Here is a 22,222-nt window from a genome sequence, read left to right as displayed (position 1 = left end):
GGAAGATGGAAGGAGACAGGGCTGTCCTCAGTGTTCATGGCTCCCCGGGGAAGGCCATCCCTCCACCCCAGCCTCTGACCCCAGAATTTCCAGAGCAGAGCCGACAGAATGACAGTGACTTAGCCAAGGCCACTAGCAGTCCAGTGCTCCCTGCTGCCCCATCCTGCACCATGCTTGGCGTGGTGCTAGGAGACGTCTGTGCCCCCAAGTCGGGAAGCCTGGGGTGCTCCTGGGAACGGATAATAAAGATACTAGAGAACTACCGTGGCCCCAGTGTCTGTGCAGCGAGTGAGTGGCACAGCCCCGAGGCCACCACTGCTCAAAGTGGTTGTGGTCACAGTGGCCTTGGGGTGGTCACAGGGGGCTTCCTGGGGGAGGTGGCATTGAGGGGAGTCTAAACGGAAAAGGGTAATTAATTGGTAGAGGCCGTGGGAGAGAGGCAGTGAGCCTTCAAGGCCTGGGAGGGGCTAGAAACATCCTCATCTCCTCCCACCCACATGGGGGCCCATAGGAAGGAGCAGGGCTGGGGCTGAAGAGGGTCTAACCTACTTAGGCAGGGGGAGATGGTGGCGTCCTCCACGGCCTCTTGCTGTGCTGTAGATCGGGGGCTTTCTGCCTTAAGTGGCCAGAGTGCTTAACCCTCTTGCGAGGGGCCCCTCAGCCCTGGTCTCTGCTTGGCCAACCAGAATGGCTCTGGGATGGGGCAGCAGGGGTGAGGAGAGAGTGGGCACTTCAGCCCCCACTATGAGACCCTGGCTCGACAGCAAACGGGTGGAAGAGAGGTTGACTTGTTTGTGGTGTCTCTCTTGGAGGGTCCCGGACCTCTGCCATGCCCTCTGCCGAACACCCCACGGGATGGGGATAGGTAGGGCTCAGAAGGTCTGTATGTGTGCTGAGAGGGGTAGAGGGGGACCTACCACCACCCACTCTCCTGGGGGCATCAACTGTCTCAGCTTCCTCACATTTGCTCAAAGGTGACCTAAGGGCCGACTGCGTGCTAGGTATTTCTACTGCTTTTTTGTCATGAACCCTCCCAACAAAACTGTGAGGTAGGCGTGACTCCCCTATTCTGCGGACCACGAAACTAAGGCTCAGAGCAGTTAAGCAACTTGGAGCCACACAGCCAGCCAGCGGCAGAACCAGGAGCTGGACCCACAAGGACAGCGCGCTCTCTGCCCCTCCACGTCTCCTGCTGTGTGGCTGGTCGGCACCTTTGGCCTCCATAACCCGTAGGTTCTGATGACAGGCTTCCAGGAGACAGGACTGGGAGCCTGTCAGTGCTGCCCAGGCCACTGGGGGTTAAATGCTGCCCTATTCTGCTGCCTTCTGCCCTCAGCAATTTTATTGTCTCCAGAAGAAAGTTTACTTCTGCCAGTGAGCAAACACCACCTTGGCATCTGTCAGTTGGGACTGGACTGGCAGGAGGAGGGGGCCCTGCCCCAGGCCTGTGCCTCGGCCATCTGCCTCCTCCCAGGGAGGGGGCCGCCTGGGACCCTGGCCAGAAGTCAGCTCAGCTCTGCTGAACTGGTTTTTTCTCCAGCCTTCTTGACCTGCCCCCAGCCGAGTCCCTGAAGCCACCTGCTTGCAGGTTCCCAGCTCGACCCGAACCTGGAGCGGCTTGGGGTCTTGGGCTGGGGCTGGGAGGGAGGAAAGGAAGGGGAATTAGGGGCCAGGAGTGGGTCGCAGGAGCTACTCCAGAAAGGAGAGCTGTGGGGGGCTGAGGCAGGTCCCCGCTGTGTGGGTCTGCCACAGTGCACACATCCCCTTGGCAGACACACACCCATCCAGTGACACTCTGTGTGCTGACAGCAAACTTCAGAGTCCTCTTCTTCCTCCTCCGCACACCTGTCCGGCAGAACTCCCTCCAGCCTGCTATTCCCTGACCCTGCTCCCGGGACTCTGCCTGCAGTGCTCCCCACAGCTGCATGGAAGAACCTGCACAAAAGGCAACCTTGTCTTTACTTGAAGGCTCTTCTGTTTGGCTAAAACCAGGGGCTTGTCACTGGAGGTGGATCTGGGGGAGAAAGGACACAAGGTGGAGAACAGATCACCCGCCACCTTGACCTTTTCTCCCTGTCCAGAGGCCAATGGGACAGCAGCAGGGGCAGGGGAGGCGGGGGAGGGGGGGCTGCAGTATATTTGCCTTGAATAATGGGTTTGTGTCAGGGCTCTGCCAGGCTGCCGGGCCTAGAGGGGCCTCAGAGAGACATCTGACCTGACTGGGTGAAGCCAAGGCCGGGGTGCGGGTGAGGACATGGCGAACTGGCTGCAGAACTCCAGCCCTGGCCCAGAGGGGACCTAGCTGGGGGTGGGGAGGCTGGAGCAGGGCTTGGGCAGGGTGTGGGCCCGGCAGGGCACAGCCAAGGGTCCAGAGCCTCGGTCCTGCCCACTCCCTCGAGCGATCCTCCAGGAGGAGCCCTCCCAGGGGTCCCACACAGACATGCTGTCAGAGGACAGGCAGGACACAGAAAAACATGGTATGACCTGGTATCACACCACAGAGAGCCTGGGACTGTGAACAACCAGGAACCACAGGCCTCGGCAGTCACTTTTACAATTTTGATTTTAAAAAATGGGGCGCCTGGGTGGCTCAGCCGGTTGAGTGTCTGACTTCGGCTCAGGTCATGATCTCACAGTTCGTGAGTTCGAGCCCCGCGTCGGGCTCCGTACTGACTGCTCGGAGCCTGGAGCCTGCTTCAGATTCTGTGTCTCCTTCTCTCTCTGCCCCTCCCCTGCTCATGCTCTGTCTCTCAAATAAAAATTTAAAACCTGGGGGCACCTGGGTGGCTCAGTTAAGCATCCGGCTCTTGATTTCCGCTCAGGTCACAATCTCATGGTTCCTGGCACTGGGCCCCATGACTCTGATAGCACAGAGTCTGCTTGGAATTCTCTCCCCGTCTGTCTCCTTCCCCTATTCATGCGTGCTCTCTCAAAATAAAAAACGTAAAAAAAAATCCAAACCTATTTAGAGGTCAAACCTTGAACTTGAGTTTGGGACCCCAAGTATCCCAATGCTCTTGGTCAGTGCTCATCACCAGGCACCCAGAACAGTAGGGTCACACCATCTGTCACCCTCCCTGTGCAGCAGGACCCGGGGCCCCGGAAGGTTAAGAGACCAGCCGCCAGCCCACTGGTGGTCAGCCAGGACAGCACGCAGCATGCTGGGCACCATCCCCCCTGACAGACACCCCTGCCACAGAGAACTCTCAGCTCTAGAGACACACAAGACTCAAGAGGACCACATCCAGCCAGGTTGACACAGTTCTGGATTTTATCCACAGTCGTACAATCACAACTGATATATATATATATTTGTATTTATATACCTTTAAATTACACAATCATGTACAAAACAGGTGCATTGCTGAGACCACAGCACTTCTCGGAGTTTCACAAGTGTCGGACTAATGGAGTCAGGAAGCCTAGGGCAGCAGATGGCGGGCGGCAGGGCAGCCCTGGTCCCTTGCAGAGCCGGGCTGCAGAACGGTGGTTAACTGGGGACAAAACACATTAGTCGCCGAGCCCCACAGGGCGGGCCCGTGCAGCATTGAGGGTGTGGGTAGGGGGCTACAGGAGGTGGTGGGCGCGGCGGGGGCGCGGCCCCCACGCTCGGTGGTGAGTGCCCTGACACCAGCACTGACAGGCGGGGCCAGGCCCCTAGAGCTCGGGGGAGGAGGGGGGGGACCGCCAGGTAGGAGACCCTCATCTCCGGGGTCCTGAGGAGCCTGGGGACCGAGGGAGACTGGTCCCAAACTGGGCCGTGGAGGTGGTTGCTCAGAAAGGATGGGATTTCAAGTCCCTGCCCCGGGGGTGGGCAGCTGGAGTGCTGAAGGGGACAGGTCTGGGGTCCAGCCAGGACCACAGACCCTCCCCAGGTGCTAGAAAGCCACTGGCACAGAGAGGGGGAGCCCAGGCCCCAAGGCGCAGATGTGCCAGTTTCCTGCCTTCCAAGGGTGGTGAGGGGCAGAGGCCTCAACCCCAACTCCCCCACCTGGAGGAGAGACCCAAGAGGGTTTTGTTCTGGAACTGGGAGGGCGGAGGGCTTCCAAAATCTTGCTTCAGGCTCCGAGGGGGCCTAGGGCACATCTCAGGCTGCAGCGGATGCCCAGAGAGTAGACAATGACAGGAAATGGAGTGCTGGGGGTGGGGAGTCTGCCTGTCCCTGGGGGTGCCATCATCCCCCCCCTCCAACTCCCCTGGCCCAGTTCAGGCCCCTGCCAGAGTCTCCCAGGATCTCTGCACTGTGAACAAGGGTCAGGGCCTGGAGGATGGGGTCCATGACCTAATAGTAGACTGTCGGGGGAAGAAGCAGGGAGCAAAAGAGGACTGAGGGGTGCCAGAGGGCTGGGTATGCCACTGTCTTTACCTGGAGGCCGGGAAGGAGGACGGCGGGGGGCGGGGGGCAGGTGCTGTGGAAGGGGGTGGGTGTCTGCAGCGCTGAGGCCCAGAAGCAGGGCTCTGCCGGCGCTACCGGAAGTCCCAAGGCCTCACCCTTGAGGCTCCCAAGAGATCCTTCTTCCAGCCATGTCCTCCCACCTCGAGGTTTTGTCCTGCCCTGGTCTGTTTCTCTGAGCCTCCCAGGGGCCCCCACATATGGGAGAGGCTGGTACCTGGTACTAGTATGTAGTAACCCCACACAGCTTTCCTTCACCAAACACAGGAAACACTCCAGCTCTGGGCAAGCCTTTTGCCTCCCCCCACCCCCAAATGTCCTTTAACTGCTACCCAGGCTTAGACATAAGGAGGGGCTGCCAGCCGGGGGGATGCCGCTCCAAGGGCAAGGGAGGCTCCAAGGGCAGGGGCTGATTGAGGAGGAGGGGACAAGGAAGAAAGGGTGACTGTCTTGCCCCTGAGGGCCCGGGCCCCTCCCTCCTGCCAAACCCCTGTCTTTCCCATTGGCTGCAGTGTCCCTGATGGTGCCAGGCTGGAAGCTCCCTCAGACACCGCCCCCCCTCCCCCAGTGTCTTCCCAGACAGGCGAGAGAGGGGAAGGGCAGGATGGGAGGCCACAAGGCTGTCTCCTGCAGGCTGGCCGAGCCTAGTGCAACTAGGGCTTCAGATGGACATGGAGGGAGGAAGGCGGGTGGACAAGGTGCCCTCCCCCCCCCCCCCCAGGAAATGGGAGGAGGCCGCTACAGTTGCCGGCTTTGCCCCGGGCTTTGAGGCCCCTCCCCCTGCCTGAGGACTCATGAGATGGAGGCAGGGTCTCCGCAGGTGACCAAGAGGTATGGCTCTGAGGAAGAGCCTGCGCCCAAATGGCCAACAGCTGGAAAGAAGGGCCCCAGCAGGGTCTTGGTCCCTCAGCTGAGCCTCATCCCAGTGACACTGTCATCAACTCCAGCTCACCCCTGGTCATGTCTGGGGGAGTCCAGGGATCCTGGGAAGCATCTAGGGGAGAAGAGAATGACGGTTCCTCCTCCAGCCCCACCAGTCATCAGGGGCGAGGCCAGGAGAAGAAGGGCACTCCCCGGGGCAAAGTGGAAGACTAAAGACTGGGAGGCCCCCCTTCCCTGGGGTCTGGAGGGGAGGCCTTTGAGAGTAGGGTGGTGGAGAGAGGGGAGCATCGTGAGGCAGAAGGAAGAGGTCAGAAAACCGAGCCCAGAGAAGAGGAGGGGGACGGGTGCTGGCAGCCTGGGGTGGGGGTGAGGGGTGTAGTCTGGGGGAGTGAGGCAGGAGAGAAGGGTCCGGGAGACATCCCTCAGGGCTCAGGAGACTCTTTGGTGGGATCTGAAGAGCAATGTTGGAACGTCTCTGTTGGGCTAAGTACTAGGACCCTCGCCTACCCTGGGGCCATCACCCCAAGTCCCACCACCGCCCTGGCCTCCAGGCAGCCCTGCAAATGCTTCTGTCTCTGTATTTTTTGTTTTGTTCTGTTTTGACTTTTAAAAAAATAAAAGCTTGATCGGAAAATATGTCTGGAACTCTATGGCGAGGGAAGAGGGACAAGAGAGAGAAGGGAGGGGAGGTGGCGGGTGAGGAGTGAGGGGTGGTGTGAAGGGGAGCAGGGCAGCTAGATGGCCTCCACGTAGTTGGCGGGATAGAGGCCCAGCTGCCCACTGTCCAGCCGCCCGCGGCACCATCCCTGCTCGTCCTCCTCGCCCAGCTTGGTGAGCTCATCTCCTAGGAAGGGGACACAGAGGAGCTCATTGACGGGGGGGGGGGGGGGGGGGAGGGGGATGGGGACGCTTAGAGAGAGTTTAGGTAAGCCCTCCAATACTATTATTCTAGGCCCACCCCAATGCCCTCCCATGACTGCCCCAAGCTCACTCTGAAGATCAGCCCCAGCCACACCCCCACACCCAAACACCTAACCTGGTGCTGCCCCCAGCCAAACAGCTAATCTGGGTCTCGGTCCTGCCTCCCAAGCCCAGGCCCCGCCTCTGGCTCCCTTTTTCTAATCCTGTCCCTTCTCCAGGCAGCCCCAGCCCTCAGGCCCCGCCCCCACCCTATTCTCAAGTCCCGACTCCACCCCTGGCACCCGGTTGCCGCTCTCAGGTCCTGCCCTTGCACCCTAATTCGTGTCTTAGCTCAGGGGCCAGGACCACCCTCCAGGTTTGGCCCCGCCCACGCACAAGGCCCCGCCCCCAGCCGCGTTCCCAGCAAATCCGGGCGTCTCCTGCCTTCACGCCCCATCCCCCCAGCCCAGCCCAGCCCACCATACCAGCCTTGAAGCTGAGCTCGTCCTGCTCCTGGCCGTCGTAGTCATAGAGTGCCCGCACACGCACTCCCTTGGCGTCGTCCTCGAAGGGGTTGGAGCCCCCATTGGCCTCATTGCCCCCAAATGGGTTCCCGCTCTCGTCGTCCGACCATTCGGTTGCATAAGGCTGGCCCCTGTCGTAGCTGCTAACGCTGAAACACAGCGAGGGGACCCAGCATGAACTGCCCCCTCCTCCAATCAAAGCCCTGGCCCCAAATTTCACGAAGACTGGAACAAGGATGGGCCTGGTAAGAGGGGCTCCCGGGCCAGCGACCCTCACTGACAGCTCTTTGGACAAATGTGAGTCAGGACTATTAGCATTATTACTCAGACCTTGAGTGAGGGGGTGCTGAAGGGGACCCCTGAAAACATCTGACCCATCATCTTAGAGGGGCACTAGTGGTTAATGAGCTTGACCTCTTGGACATCATATCCTGGCTCTGAGGCTTACTAACTAGCTATGTGACCTTGGGCAAGGCACTTAATCTCTCTGGGTTTCAGTTTCTCCATCAGCAAAATGGGACTCCAAACACTTCTCAGAGTGTTGGGAGGCTTCAGTGGGTTAATATATGGCACATGCTTACAACAGTGCCTGGCACACAGTAGGTGCTCTCAAAGGATGACCCACCACTACCTTTGAGAGGACCACGGGTTTGCCGTGATTTAGATCATTCCTCGTCTTCTGAGGTAAAACTCATGTGCCCCAGTTTGTGGGCCCCTCTGGCCCCCAGGAAGCTCCCCAGGAGGCACTCACCTGCCACGGTCCCCAGCCTGGGATGTGGACTCCACCACTCCAGTGGCATTGGTCAGCGTCACCCCCTCTGCCTTCTTGGGCTGCTTTTCTTTCTTGGTGGCGGTGTGAGGGAGGTCTGGGTTCCACTCCTGGTGGGCACCAGGGGAGCAGTGAGGCAGGGGGGCTGCCCCCTGAGGTCCCTTCCAGCCTTCTCTGTCTTCCCTTCCCCATCCCCACACCTCCTCACCTCAAACTGGGGCCAGTTCATGGGCATGCCGGGGCCACTGGTGCTGCGGAACCATCTGAGGTCATCCTGGGCGTCAGCCCCCCGAATAGCCTGCTCCAGCTCCCGGTACACGTGGACATAGCTGCGCACAGGGGAGATCAGGAGTTGGGGGCCAAGGTGCACCATGGCCCCTTCTCATCCTGGCCAGAGGATGAGCCCATTCAGGGGACCAGGGTCCCTCTCAATGGCCAGAGGGAGCCCATTCAGGGGACCAGGGTGCTGGCATGCCCCCAGCTAGAAATCAGCTGGGAGCAATCTCCTTGCGGCCAGCTCCAGCAGGCACCCTCCCCTATCGTCACCTTAGCCACAAATCCATCCATCCAAGCACATTTCTCTAGTGCCTAATCCGTGTTGGCTTGCACCCAGGCGGCCACTGTATTTGGCGCCTCTTCCTTCTTGGCCCCTGCGGCTCTGCCCACCCTTCCTGTTTCAATAACATGGGGCCCAGTATGCCCGGCACACCATTTCTCCCCTCTGCTGTGGGTGCCTGTGCCCACCGCGCTGCCACGCCCAGCTACCTGCTATTCTCGGCAAGGTTGAGGTGACGTTTGATGTCCAGCAGCACCTCCTTGAGGAAGACCAGCCGCTTTTCCTCAAACTGCTGGCACTGTTCAAACACCTGCTCCATGCTCTCCATGTACTGGGGTGTGGTCTTGCCCACGTCGTCCAGCACCTTCTCATACTTCTCCTGCATCTACAGGCCCCAGGGCAAAGGAAGGGTGAGAGCCAGGCCTGCAGCTCCCGGCCACCCCCGACTCCACCCCTCGGACCCCAGCCCGTCGGCACCTTCTGTACATCCTGCTTGCACTTGTCCACTTTGTCCTGCAGCTTCTTCTGCTGCTCGGGCGTGACCGACTGCTCCGTCTTGCTATTCATCTCCCTGGTCATGGCCAGCTTCTCCTCTTTGCAGGCCAGATGGTAAGCCTTCTTTGCTGCCTCCAGCTGTGGGGACGGGGGGGGGGGGGAGGTACAGCTCCTGCTTGTAAGCAGGAACCAATGTGGTCGCTCATCAAGCCCTCCCACCTGCCGGGAGCAGTGGACACACATTCCTAAGAGGCAGGAGGGGTGCAGGCCCTAGCTCCAGGTATGGGGAGCAGTGCCCACCCATGCGTGGATGTACCCCCACCTGGCACTGCCTGCTGCCCCTACGGACGCCCTCCCTTTGGGCACTGAGGTGCCCGCCCCACCTGTGGATATTTCTTCCTACGAGGCTGTGGGGCTCCCAGAGGCCGGTGCACTGCCCGCCCCATCTGTAGAGTCTCTCCCTCTGATCAGATCGTCCCTCTGAGCTCAGCTGCCCACCCTTGACCCTTCTGCAGCAGCCACCCACTGGGCACCTCCTTCATCTTCTTGGCCCAGGGCTTCTGGGCCTTGCGGAAGCCGTCCTCAGCCTCCTTGGTCTCCTTGAAGCCGCCCATGATCTGCTTGTGATAGGCATCCTTCTGCCAGTTCTTGACCTTCTCCAGGTCCTCGTTCAGCAGGTTGTTCTTCACTTCCTGGTGCAGTTCGCTCACCTTGTCCGCCTCCGTCATGATGGCACCCCAGGCCCGCTCCAGGCTGCCATACTGTGGGCCTGAGGAAATGGTCATGGGGTCACGAGGCCCTCATCGCCCCCTGCCCAGAGGCCTCCTTCATGCCTCTTTTCTCTAACGCTTTCCCCATACACGCCATGGGCGCAGAAATGCCCTCCTCCGCCCTCTTTATAGTTTTTCCTGTCCTTCAGGGCCCAACTACCTCCTCTGGGAAGCCTTCTCTGACTGCTCTATTCTCTCAGACTTCGGCCTGCAGCCCTCACAGAATTCTTCTTATAACACCTACCTCTGTGCCTACTCCCTATCTTCTCCTGTCAACCCGTGAGTCCCATGGGGGCAGCCTGCACCCCGTGAGTTCTCACAAGCCCAGCACAGCACCAGGCACACAGTAGGTGCTTCAGGAATGTTGACTGTTACAACTGAAGAACCAGCTGGTGACAGATGCCAAGAGGCCACCGGGACCAGTCATGCCAGTCATTTATTTGTTCCTCTGTGTATTGGGGATCAACTCTGTGCCAGGCACTGTGCTGGGCAGTGTGGGCTCAGCCCCTGCCCTCATGGGGTTTAGAGACTCGTGGAAGAGAAAAAAAAATGTTAACAAATACATGTAAACCCCAAGCTGAAATTGTTCTAGATTGAAGGAATTGAGAGCCAGGACAACTAAATGCGGTAATGTGATTCTGGATTGGCTCCCAGACCAGCACAAACAAATTTGCATATGGGTGATATTAAATGTCCCGAATTTGATAGTTGAACTATGGTTATGTAAGCAAATGTTCTTACTCTTGGGAGATACGTGAAGGATTTAGAGTAAAGTGGCATGCGTCCCACTTACATGATTCAGGACACATATGCACAATGGAAAGAGGAACTGGGAAAACAAATGTAGTAAAATTTTAACTGGCGAATCTGGTTGAAGACTAGAGTTCTCTCTACTATTCTTGCAACTTTTCCCTAAGTTAAAATTATTTTGAAATAAAAGGGTTGTTTTGTTTTGTTCTGTTTAATCCAACCTAAAATTGTACAAAGTCGTGTGGAACAGGGACAGGGAAGACCTGGCTTGGTTTGGGAGGGTCAGAGTGCAGTGCGGGGACGGTGCCTCCAAAGGGCCCGTGGCCCGGGGTGTGCAAGTGCATCTAGGTGGCTGGGCGCTCCCAGAACCCGGGCCTGTGGGGAGCCCGTTAGGGCCTGGGCGAGGCGCACGGGGTGGGCATGGGGGCACCTTTCTCGATGAGCTGGCGCCAGCGCTTGGCCCAGTCGGTGAGCTGCTGCGCGTACGCCTTCTCGATCTTGGCGCGCTCCTGCACGCAGTTCATCAGGTCGTTGCACAGGCGGTGTCCGTCATCGATGCGCTTCACCGTCCGCTTGTAGTTCCCCACCTGGCGGCCAAGGAGCGAGCACGACTTCCGCGGGCTCCCCGCCTCCCCGCCCCGCCCGCCCAGGACACCGCGTCCTGCAGGGGGCGCCCGCCACGGCCACCTTCCCACCTTCGCCGCCTGGCCGCCCCGCGGGAACGCACTGGGGGCTCCCACCCTCTCATTTTCGGGGGCCCCAGCACCCTGCATCATACCCGACACTCCCTCACCCCACTCTAAACATAATTTCCTCGCTGCCACAAAGTGCGGGATTTTGATCATTTGGACCCAGACTAGAATGAATTATTCATCTTGTTCTTGTGAGCTCAATGTATCATATTTATAGAGTCATGTAAGTGTTGAGTTGAGCTGCAGCTTCTTGACATAATATTATGTTTTGTAGACATCTCATTAAACACTTATTAATTTAGGTTTGGCAGTTCTCACTTTGGGTTTTGGAAGCCAATCGAAACATTTTATTTCTTGGTCTCAAATAGTTTGGGAGGCTCCTGAAACGCTGGCTCTAGTCTTGCCTCCACGTCTTTGTTGCTGGGGGGGCTTCGGGAACGCATTGCACAGGGTAAGGGCAGGGGGCAGCTGTAAAAGCCTGTGTAAGCTGTAGAGCTCTGTACCTGCCTTCGTGAAGCGTCAGGCCTCTGAGCGAGGCCCCCAGAGCAGACGGTCAGGAGGGGGCCCGTTCCACATCATGAAACGCTATAGGATCTCTCCGGGTGCAGGTGTGGGGCAGAGGGGCTCTGGGCTTGGTGGGCAGTAGCCTTACCCCACTTCATGGCTACAGCCGGCCCACTGAACACCAAGGGCTTTGGAGGGACCCGAGGGGCTGGGGAGCAAGCCCTGAGGTTGTGGGTGGGTGGGAGCCTGGGCCGCCACAAGGCCAGGCTGTCTGGTCCCCAGGACCTGGGGAGCATCAAAGCCTCACCTCCCAGAAGCTGTCAGTGGTCTCCTCCGGAGCTAGCGAGGCCTCGTCGTAGGAGCCGGACATGGTGCAGCCGAGGCGGGGGGACAGGTGGGAGTGCAGCGGTGGTCAGCAGGCTGGGCTGTTCATGCGCTGGGAGGGCAGGAGAGAGATCCCTGCAGAAGGGCGAAGCGCCCCACGGGCCCCGTTCGAGGCCTGGGCCCCCAACTTGCTGTGAGGATGAGGGCTCCACAGGCTTGAGCCTTGCACTGGGATGGGGACTTCCTGTCCGGGGACCGCCTCACCGTCCCTAGGGTAACCCCAAGAGTCACCTTGTGGCACCCCTCGTGCGCACCCCCCCAACCTCTCCTCCACGAGCCCTCCACTCCATATCCTCGCCCTCCCTCTCCCCCAAATCCATCCTCCAGCTCCAGTGTGGCACCTCTTCTCAAAAGCCTGCCCCCACCACCAGAACCAAGGCATGCACAACTGTTTTCGTGTTCCTGGAGTCGGTGCTAAAAGTTAGAGCCCCCCCGATTACATATTTGCTTTATATAAACCTGCAGTTTGCCTCATAGACACACATGGCTCCTCAAAGCCAGCAATGAGGCTAGTCTTTAGGCATGTCTGCACCCCCTCCCCAGGGCCTGGCACCCTGTAGGGCCCACTTGAGGCTCAATGAACCCCAGCTGGCTTCTCAATCTGCCCTCCTTGGCGTTGCCCCCACCCTGATCCACCCAAACCCTTGCACCAGGCCAAATAGCAACCCCCAAGCTCTCCCACCCAGCAGAGTCCCTGGTCTCAGCCCCTAGAACCTCCCCAAATCCCTTACCCGGAGCCCGGGCCTAAGTGCCCTGGGAAGCTGGCAACACAGCTTCCTCCCATCTCTGGTCCAGGCTGGGGCCCTGTAAATCGCTCTTTTGGCTGCCCTGATGCCCAGCTTCAAAAGCCTCCATTAGCCACTTACATGTCTCCTTACGAGTCCCAGACATGTGGCTTCCCGCCCTACAGGTCAGACCACTGTGATCTGTGTGAGTATCGGAGCGGCTACGTGTGGCCTGGATCTGTCGGCAGGCATCACGGCTGTCCAATCTAGGCCGTGTGCTGCCCCAGGGCTGGGGACGCTGCCCGATTCCCATCCCCCATCCAGGCCTCACTGCCACCCCACGCAAGAATAGCTCAGTAGTCAGGAGACAGAGCCCAGAGGGCCAGGCACCTGGTCTTCAAAGGGGCAGTGAGGCCTGCCAGCCTCAGACAGGGGACGCCCGGGGGATGCTTCCCTGTCTCTGCACAGCAGTCTCAGGGACCCTGCCCAATGAGGATCCTGGGGAGGGCTGGCCTCTGGAAAATTCAGTCCATCCTGGGGGCTCAGGGGATGCCCAGCCCTTATAGCAGCTGACCTTCAGGCCCGGGGCAGATGGCACCAACACGCGAGGATCCTTGGTCAAGGATATCCCTCCCCTCTCTGGCCTCAGTCTCCCTATCTGTCCAGGGCCCTGTTCCCCAGTGCTGCCTCCTCCTTGCTCCCCCTACGCACTAAGGAGATATTGTTCCTTTCCCCTTAGCAAAACCTCAGACTTCCCCACAAACTCGTGCATGGTGGGGGCGGGTAGGAGGAAAGGTGCTTAGAATTCATCAAGGGACAAAGAAACGTGTCTGAATTTTTTTTCCTTCTGAATTGGGCACTATTCACTTACAAGGCAGTACTCCCCTCACGAAGAGCACTGCATGCAGACATGGGAAAGCAAAAGGCAGGGATACTTAATGAAGGACTCTCAGCCAGGTTAGGTAAGTATCCCTGGGGCCAGAGCCCCACCTAGAACCCGTAAAGTCATACAGAACTATGCTCTTCGGGATCCAGATAAAGCACGGCCATCAGCAGGGCGGCGGTGGGAGCAGGGGGTGAGGGTGCAGGCGTGTCTGCATGAGAGTCCACCCCAGGAAGTGGGGAAGTGACTTGATTAGCCTTGACTAGGGGATGGGGGGTGTGACGGCGTCTCCTCTCCCCACTCCAGAGGCACACCTCCCTCGCCCCGCAATGCTGCTCCCAGGAAGTCACCTTCCAGCCAGCAGGGCAAACCGATGACGCCTAATTTCATGTGCTGCAGCCCTACTTGTAAAAGCCAAAGGCTGGACACATCCCAGATGCTCGTCCAGGGGACTGCGTAAGTAAATGATGGTGCAGGCGTGCCAGGGAACCCTCCCCAAGCTGTGGCACTGCAACAAACCAAGAAGGGTGCAGAACAGTGAGCCTGCAGATGCTTCCATTTGTATAGGAGGAAATACATATGCAAGGAACACTTCTGGAAAGCTGGTAGTGGTGGCCGCCTTCGGGGAACTGGGTGGCTGGGGGACATGATGGGAAGGAGATTTTTCAGTCGGTCCTTTATGCCTTTTAAATTTTGCCTTGTGTGCATAAATTGCACTTTTTTTTTTTTTTAAACCTTCCGGCCCCTGTCGAGGAGGAGAGCTGAGGGATCTGAGAGCCAGGACCCAGAGGGCGCTAGAAATACAGAGCAAGGGGACAGTACAGCTAAGACCCGGTGTGTCAGGCTAGATGGGAATACACAATGGTGGAGACCAATCTCCACTTTGTCCAGACCCTGGGGGGAGTGGGGAGGACTTGCTGGGGTCCCTCCCTCAGTGCAGGCAAGTCACGGGTCTCCGGGGTCCCAGCTGAGGTGGCACATATAACAGAAATAGCTCTAGCCTTGGGGGTCCCTGCTCTGTCACCAAATTGCTGTGTGACCCTAGGCAATTCACGTGACTTTGTTGGGCCTGCTGGGAAATGAGGATGATATCAGTAGCTGCCATCACTGAAAACGGTGCATCTCCTAGAGTCAGGAAGCCGGTGTGGCCGGCATCTGTTGTGCCCGTGGGCAAGCGCGATACGCTCTTAGAAGTACCCACCAAATGGGCACGATGCCCGTCTGACTTTTCTCCCCAGTGGCTGTAAAGCTATCGTGGCCCTGCAAGCCCTTTATCATTGATAATAATAACTGGCATTTATGGAGCACATACTTGGTGCCAAGGACCATTCATGTGTCTTAACTCATCAAATCCTGCCAGCAACCCTAGACGGCAGGTGCTACTATGGCCCTCACGTTTCAGAGAGAGCCCAGAGGCTGGGACGGAGCTGAAAGAGCTTGTCGACTCTCATTACTGATCTGTCACCATTGCTGGAGAGGGGGCGGTAGTCCCACGGGGAGGGAGGGAGGCTGCTGTTGTAGAGCCAGGGAAGGGGCCGGGTCTTTCTCGCCCACAAAGATGGTGTAGTCCTCAGCATGCTGAACAGGGGGCACGGCCTCTTCTCCAGCCCTACCACTTACCAGGGGGATCTCAGTCGAGTCCTGTCACGAGGTCTGTTTTTCTAACTCACATGATGGGAAAACAATACTCGAGTCTCATGTGACACTCAAGTGATAAAAGGGTAGTAAGCTCTTATTGAAACATATAGACCGTTATGGAAGTGTGAAGTTTTCATGTTGGCCTTGACCTTTCCTCTAGGGAGAGAGGAGCCCCAGGGTGAAAGGGGTCCCTCCTCAGGCCCGAGCTGCCTTTAAAAGACCCTGGAGGGTGGGGGCCTCGGTCATGTTCTGTCTGCCCCTGGCTTGAATAAGGGACAGAGGAATTAAGAGCATAAGCCCAGAGAGGGCAGGCCTGCTGTGGACAAAGGCGGCATGTGGATTCCTACATTGCGAGTTACTAACAGTCACAGGCCTTGAAGTCACCCTAGCCCTTTTCACTTCCGACCACCAGCCAACCCATCAGCAGATCCTCTGCTCTCAACCACCCTGGTCCCACCCTCATCACTGTCCCCAGTGGCCTCTTCACTGGCCTTCCTGCCTCTGACTTTGTGTCCCTCACCTCCGCTCCCACTCCAGTCTGTTCCCTGCTATAGCAGCCAGGGGGACGCTGCTAATACCTAGGTCAGATCCCACTACTGCCCTTCTCAGAATCCTCTTGTGACTCCCCATTTCCTCCAAGTAAAAGTCTAATTCCTTCCCAGGAGGCCCTGCAACTCCTCCTGCTCCATCAACCTCCTTGCTGTTCTAACCCCAGGGCCTTTGCACTTGCTAGGAATGCCACCCCCCACACACACAGATTTCCAGGTCTGCTCAAATGTCATGACCTTCCCTCATCTAACTTGACACTCTTTCCCACCCTCCAGCATTCTCCTCTCTTTCCTCTCTTTATTGTTCTTTCTCCACAGCACATGTTACCATATGCCAGGCTCCCAACGTTATAGCATTCATCATATTTGTGTCTTCTCTCACTGTAATGTCGGCTTGCTAAGATCAGTGGTTTTTGTCTGTCTGGTTCTCTGCTGTATTTCCAGCATCCAGAGCAGTGCCTGACACATAGTTAAGTGCACAGTATGTTTCTGTCGAATGAATGAAAGCACATTCTATTCATTCATTAAATGGCAGAAACACTGAATTCTGTACCTCAGAGCCAAACATAGTCCCCTGCATACAGTAGGTGCTCAATATATGTTGATAATGATGGTGACACAACCAAAAGCCAGACTCTCACAACAGGAGGTCTCCCAGATCCCACCTGTCCTCTGTTCCCAGGCCCTGTGCTTCTCCTGGAATCCCCTTCCTGTCCTCTAGGCCAACCCTCAGGGTCCAGTTCCAGAGTCTCTTCCTCCCTGATCCCCTATGACGATTCTGCCCTCAGGGTGGCGCACTCCCTCCTCAGGGAGCCACAGTCCACAGACAGAAGAGGCTGTTCCAGGGGCGCTCTCAGTCAGTTAAGCGTCCGACTTCGGCTCAGGTCATGATCTCACGGCTTGTGAGTTCGAACCCCGCATCAGGTTCTGTGCTGACAGCTCAGAGCCTGGAGCTTCTTCAGATTCTGTGTCTTTCTCTCGCTCTCTGCCCCTCCCCCCACTCATACTCTGTCTCTGTCTCTCAAAAATAAATAAACATTAAAAAAAAATTTTTTAAAAAGAAGAGGCTGTTCCATTATCCCTCTCTTCACTCTCCCTGTATATCAATAATGATGCCATTGAGTACCTGCTATGTGCCAGCCTCTTCATGCACTGTATCCCCCCAGCCCCCATCCTCACCACAGCCCACGGAGATGGGCAGTGACTCCCCTGCCTTCTCTGAGACTCGGAGAGGTGAAATGACCTGTCCAAGTTCTCACAGCAGGGAGGACACAGAGTTCAGATCCAGACCTGGGGATGAGTCCTTCCCCTGCCCTCCCCGCCCCCACCACCAGCTGTCCCGGGGCAGAGCAGCACTCCGTGGGTGTCACCCGGGTCCCCCTGGCCTAAGACATTCTCCCAAGGGAGCGGCTCAGCTCAAACCTGGGCGGAGCCATGGGAAGCCAGAGCCGCCTCCTCCCTCACCCAGGGTGGGTCTCAGGCCCCACGAGCGAACATTCCGGGCCGAAGCCCCGTTCCTCACGTTAGCCCGAGGTAGACGGGCTCACCGTGCCTGACCTGGGGCCACGCCGGGACTCTTGCCAGCCTCTCCTGGGGCTTCAGCTGCAGCAGGAGGGCTCAGGGTCAGCTGTATCGTGCTGTCCTTCTCCTCCTCCTCCCTGTGATGCATACCCCCTTCCTCACTCCAGTTTCTGCCGCTTGGCTCACACCTTCCCTCCTGCCCTGGGGTGCAGCTGTCCTATCGCTCATCACTCCCCAAACCAAAATAACCCTGCTTCCCCCAAGGGCCAGCTCAGCCCCACCCCCTCCAAGAAGCCTTCCCTGAATACCCCAGCCCTCACCTATCTCACCCCCACACCCTGGTGCAGTTCTTGGTCACACCCTGCCAGGATGCGCACCTTGCTGGTTCTCTCCCGACGCGCAGAGGAAATCCTGCTATATTAGCACGGTGGTTTGAGAGCGCTGCCTGTGGGGCCAGACAGAACAACCGAGTTCAAAACCCGGCTTTGCCACTTGCTGGCTGTGCGACCTCGGTAAGTTGCTTACACGCTCTGTGCCTCAGTTTCCCCATCGGCAAAATGAAGGTGATGATACCAGCTACCCCATGGGGTTATTGTGCCAGAAGCATTATTGTCACAGGTATTACTGCCTATGCTTCTTCCAAAGCAGGAGACCCTCAGCTCCCTGGATGACTTCACACCCCCTTCTCTCTGTGGGCTAACACCCCCGTAGACCTTTCCCGAAGACTGACTTGTGTCCCCACCAAACCCAAATGGTAATATTTTACCCTCCTCCCCAACGTGACTGTGTTTAGATATAGGGTTTTGAGGAAGTGATTAAGGTTAAATAATGTCATAGCGGTGGGATCCCGATCTAATAAGATTGGTGTCCTTATAAGAAGAAAAGAGAGATCCGCTTTCTCCCTACATGCCCACACTGAGGAGAGTCCATGGGGGGACACAGCGAGAAGGCAGCCAACTGCAAACCAGGAAGAAAGGCTCACCAGGAACCCAATAGGCCAGTACCCTGACCTTGGACTTCTGGCCTCTGGAACTATGAGAAATAGATACCCATTGTTTAAGCCCCGCCACCCCCCAACCAGTCTATGGTATTTTGTTATGGCAACCTGAGCTAAGACACCCTTCCAATACCCTTCTGTGACCCACCTGGGACCCCCAGGTCTCCAGGTGACCTGTGAAAAGGAGACCCCAGGCCTGGCTTCCTCTTGCTTTCTCTTTGGGTATAAAATCCAGCCCCCACCCCCCCCAAGTTCCATCTCCTCTATGGTAAGGTGGTAGGGAGTAAAGAAGAGGCTGGAAACACAAAGCAGGAAACCAGAGGAGACAGAGCTTGGGTCTCAATTGAGGCTGGAGGGCCCCAGAGAGACCCAGGGCAGAGGGGACCAGGTAGGCTCGTCCTAGCCAGAAAATGGTTAAAGCCAACAAGCCATGGTGGCTGGCCTCTCCTCCCCTCCTCCCTTGACTCCAACCTTTGGCCTTTACCCTCTCTACCCTCTCCTTCTTCCTCTAGCCCCAGACCCCCTCTCTCTCCTCCAGAAACTCATCCCTAAAGGCAGTCGCCACCCTGCACCACACCCCCTGCCCCGCTCCAGGCAGAGAGGAGGAAGCATCTCATTCGGCCTGTTCATCTCCAGGGAGCCTCTAGGACTGTTCCAGTGCTGGTGTCGCGCAGCAGGCTCCACAGGGAGGTGTCTCCTTGCTCGCTAGGTGGTGACAACAGTTAGAGAAAAGTTAGGCAGGGTATGAGGGGGCAGGAGCAGCCCTCAAGCGATGGTGGGGTGGTGTGGGGGAGGGGAGATGGTGTATACATGCACCAGCCCTCCACCCTCCCCGTGGGCTAAGCCTGGGGTGGGTCCTCCAGTGGCTCCAGAGGTCCCCAGTGGGATTGAGCCCTAGTTATCCACAGTGAGAACTGGCTCCCTGTCTCGCCTACACATTCGCAGTCTTTCCAAAGACCACCTCTCAAATGAGCCTCTCTCATGGTATCCTTATCTCAGGGTCAGCTTCCTGGGGAGCCCAAACGGAAACCCCACAGGTGAGGAGGCAGGAGCTAGGGCTGCTGATGAGCAGGCCCCTGCCCTCGCTGTTCTGGGTACCTCTCTCTCCTTGAGACCGGTCATCCCACACTCGGCTCCTCTGAGAGGGTCGGTCCTGTCCTGAGCCTTCTGCATCCGTGGCCTCCCAGAGGGCAGGGCCAGGTGTGGACGGCCTGGGGGAAGGGACAGCTCCTTCCAGGCCTCACCGGTCCCCCTGTTCTGGCTGGGATGGAGGCCGGCCCAGCTGTAGAAGGTAAGGCAGGACAGATACCTGTCCCAGGCCTTGGTAGGGAGGGAGGGTCTCTAGCTCCCCCCAAAGGAGAGAGATGAGCAGAAGGGGTGGTGAGGTTCAGAGGAGCTGGGAGCAGACTGAGACAGTATATCTGGGTTACTTGGCTGCTGGCTCCAGGGGAGATGTACATTCCCCACCTTGTCTGGCCTTCTCATTCCCAGGCCCTTCACCCCAAAGCAGAAGCCCCCTGTGCCTAGCATTCAGCAGGTGCAACTAACGTTTGCAGAAATGAATGAGCCATGTCAGCTTCTTGGTGAGTATTCCCCACCCCGTCACAGGCCCAAGGATCCCTTCTCGGCCCCTGCACGAGCTACTCTGACCCCCAGGGGCCCAGGCAAATGGGGAGCCCCATAATGTGGTCCCAGCAAAGGACCCGGCCAAGCTCTCAGGGTGTGCTGGGGAAGGAGGCGGACCCAGGGTCACGCACACCAGTCTCCTGCCCTTCTCAGGCTAGGATCTCTTCCCCATGGCATCCAAGGCCCTTCAGCTCTATCCCAGGGCAAACCTGGACCGGGTGCCACTCACCCACCGCACTGGCGCAGGCCCTGCCCTGTCCTTTCAGTGCCCAGATGTTAGAGTGCGGCCCAGGTCCTCCCTGGGCCCCAGCCCCGCCCCCTCCTGAGCACCGGGCAGAGGTTCCTCCGCAGTGCCCGAGCTCCCCAACAGCAGCTGAGTCTGTCCCCAGGAGCAATGCAGCAGAGGGACAGAGTGGGGGGGAGGGAGAGCCATAGGCACCCCCACCCGATCCCCCAACACGGAGACCCTGGGCTTGCTGAGGATGGCACAAGGGTCCCTTGGGAGATCTAGGGATCTAGGTCTACAGGGAGAACAAGGAAGGAAAAGGCCCAAGCTTGGGGGAGAAGGAGAAACATGCCTCTTGTCTGAGCAGGGGGCTCTGAGCCCAACGCCTGAGATCATCTGGGGCCGGCACAGAGGCAGCTGGTGTGGAGGGTGGGATGTGGGTACGCTGTTCCCAAATGGCCAGGGCCTAGCAGTGCCCTGCGTGGGGGCAGGGGGCATTCTTACCTCTCTAGCCTCAGCCTGGGGAGGGGGGAGCACCGTGGGTCCCCGGAAGCTCCGGCCCCCCTCAGCCCACTTCCCCCAGAGAGGGGAACATTTCTACAGTCTGGACCTGTGGCGGTGGTGGAGAGAGGGACAGAGGGGCAGAGGAGGAAGGCGGCAGTGGGGACGGTCCTCCTGTTGAGGAGGATCCTGATTCTGAAGAGGGCCTCCCAGGATCCAGGCTGCTCCCACCCAGGTCCACTGGCTCTGCCTGTATGCCTCCTGCCAGGTGCGGCTGGTAGGAAGGCAGGGGCAGCTGGGGGTGGGGGTGGGGGGCACTCTCCATGCAGCCTCTTCCAGCTGTCCCCATAGGGGATGCCTACCTGGGCCTGTCTGGGCACCAAGCCAGGGGCAGGTAGGAGCTCACTGCCCCCGCTGGGCCAGGCCAGGGCCGGAGGGGCTGGCTGTCCTCCTCCTTCTCCGTGGTGGCGGGCAGGGAGGGGGCCTGGTGCCCGGGCTGGGGGCTCTGTCCTCCCGGGTTCCCTTCACCGCTGGCTCAGGAAGGCAGCAGAGCCAGAACTGCAGAAGCCAGCTCCCCGCCCCCCATCGCTGCCTCCTCCCCTCCCTCCTCCCGACCCGCCTCCTTCTCCAGCCACCCACCTCCTTCTGCTCGTTTCTATGGCAACCAGGCAATGCCGCACAGCCTCCCTCCCTCCCAGACACCAGGGGACGCCCGCCTTCCACGCTTGCTTCTTCGAGAGGACATCAACCCGGACGGGCGCACACACTTCACCTTGGAGATGCCAGTGAGCACAGGGGCTCGCCAGGCCACCCTTGACTGTGTGGGGGACCCTGCTCCAGCCCCTCTCCTCTCTTTCTCCCCAAGACCCTCCCTCCCAACATCCCTTCGAGACACTGCAAGTGGCACCTGCCCTTGCCCTTGCCTCAGGTCCTTAAACTTCACTGCCTGCTGCTCTGTAAATATTTGTTTACTTGATCATTTATTCTCACCCAGTCAGCCCTCGCAATTTTATTTTGAGCCTTTTCTGGGTCAGGCCGAGGATGAGATGCTTGTCTACAGTCTCATCCTCTGAGAATCCATACCCATTTTACAGATGGGAAACTGAGGCCCACGGTAGTAAAACAACCTGTCTGGGCATCTAAGGCTCCTGGGCTGGTTATTGGCAGTGAGGCCTTGTGATTCCAACTCCCACGGGCCACAGCTATCACCCACCCCTCAGAGAAAACAGCGAGGCTCGCGCTACACACATGTGACCTCCATGCTCCGATGTGTCTATGCAAATGAGCACCCCAACAACACACTTATAAATACAAACTCCCATTACATGTATTTGCCTACATGCATCTCCACAAGTCTGTGCATCTACCTGTATGTGCAGAGGGAACAGACATGGTAAGAGTAATGCCAGCATTTACACATCTTTAGGACACATGTATGCACATCTGCATGGATCCAGAACGTGCAACACATAAACCCTTTCTACACAAAAGCAACAGATGCGTACACGAGCCCCTAGCCCCATGGGAGGGGATCGGTGACACAAGCATGTGTCCCAACCAGGAGACTGAACCAGAATCAACTTCGAGGAGAGGACCTTTCTGCTCTGCACTTGCCCTCTAGAGATCAGACACTAATCTGCCCACCTTGTCTCAGCCCTGCTGCAGGAGGGGTCTGGGGTGGGGGTAGACATAGGACCCACCCTCCGGCAACCCCCTCCCTCATAAAGTCCCCTGCCTGATCCACACTAAATCCCACCTAGAGGCCCCTCTGCCTAGGAGGCTCACAGATTTCCCCAGCCAGGTCCTGGGACTTGGGAATTATGACAGATCCAGTAAAATGGGCCCTTCCTCCTCAGAGGGGATTCCAGGCTCCGAGAACCCTGTCAGCCCCCCAGGAGGGATGGCATCTGGTGGAGGCGAGGTGAGGACGTCAAGTGG

At 58.1% G+C, this 22,222-nt stretch overlaps 1 protein-coding gene across 3 annotated transcripts in view; it reads right to left on the bottom strand.

Moving 5' to 3' along the window:
* Window positions 1-3,248: 3,248 nt before the first annotated feature.
* The window catches only part of PACSIN1 (protein kinase C and casein kinase substrate in neurons 1), a 57,127-nt gene continuing 38,153 nt past the window's right edge, over window positions 3,249-22,222 (bottom strand). For 2 of the 3 annotated variants that reach the window (XM_047858584.1, XM_047858582.1), the window contains 9 exons: window positions 11,543-11,671; window positions 10,470-10,626; window positions 9,053-9,288; window positions 8,502-8,657; window positions 8,234-8,409; window positions 7,677-7,797; window positions 7,451-7,578; window positions 6,661-6,848; window positions 3,249-6,119 (listed from right to left, as the gene is read on the bottom strand). In XM_047858584.1, coding sequence (XP_047714540.1) covers window positions 6,010-6,119; window positions 6,661-6,848; window positions 7,451-7,578; window positions 7,677-7,797; window positions 8,234-8,409; window positions 8,502-8,657; window positions 9,053-9,288; window positions 10,470-10,626; window positions 11,543-11,605 — 1,335 coding nt within the window. In that variant the 5' untranslated portion in view covers window positions 11,606-11,671 and the 3' untranslated portion in view covers window positions 3,249-6,009. Of the gene's footprint in view, window positions 6,120-6,660; window positions 6,849-7,450; window positions 7,579-7,676; window positions 7,798-8,233; window positions 8,410-8,501; window positions 8,658-9,052; window positions 9,289-10,469; window positions 10,627-11,542; window positions 11,829-22,222 lie in introns of all 3 variants that reach the window. The other variant, XM_047858583.1, reaches the window with a different exon arrangement.

Source organism: Prionailurus viverrinus, chromosome B2 (genome assembly GCF_022837055.1).
Source record: "Prionailurus viverrinus isolate Anna chromosome B2, UM_Priviv_1.0, whole genome shotgun sequence".
Lineage (NCBI taxonomy): Eukaryota > Metazoa > Chordata > Mammalia > Carnivora > Felidae > Prionailurus > Prionailurus viverrinus.
This window is presented reverse-complemented; position numbering and strand designations above follow the sequence as displayed.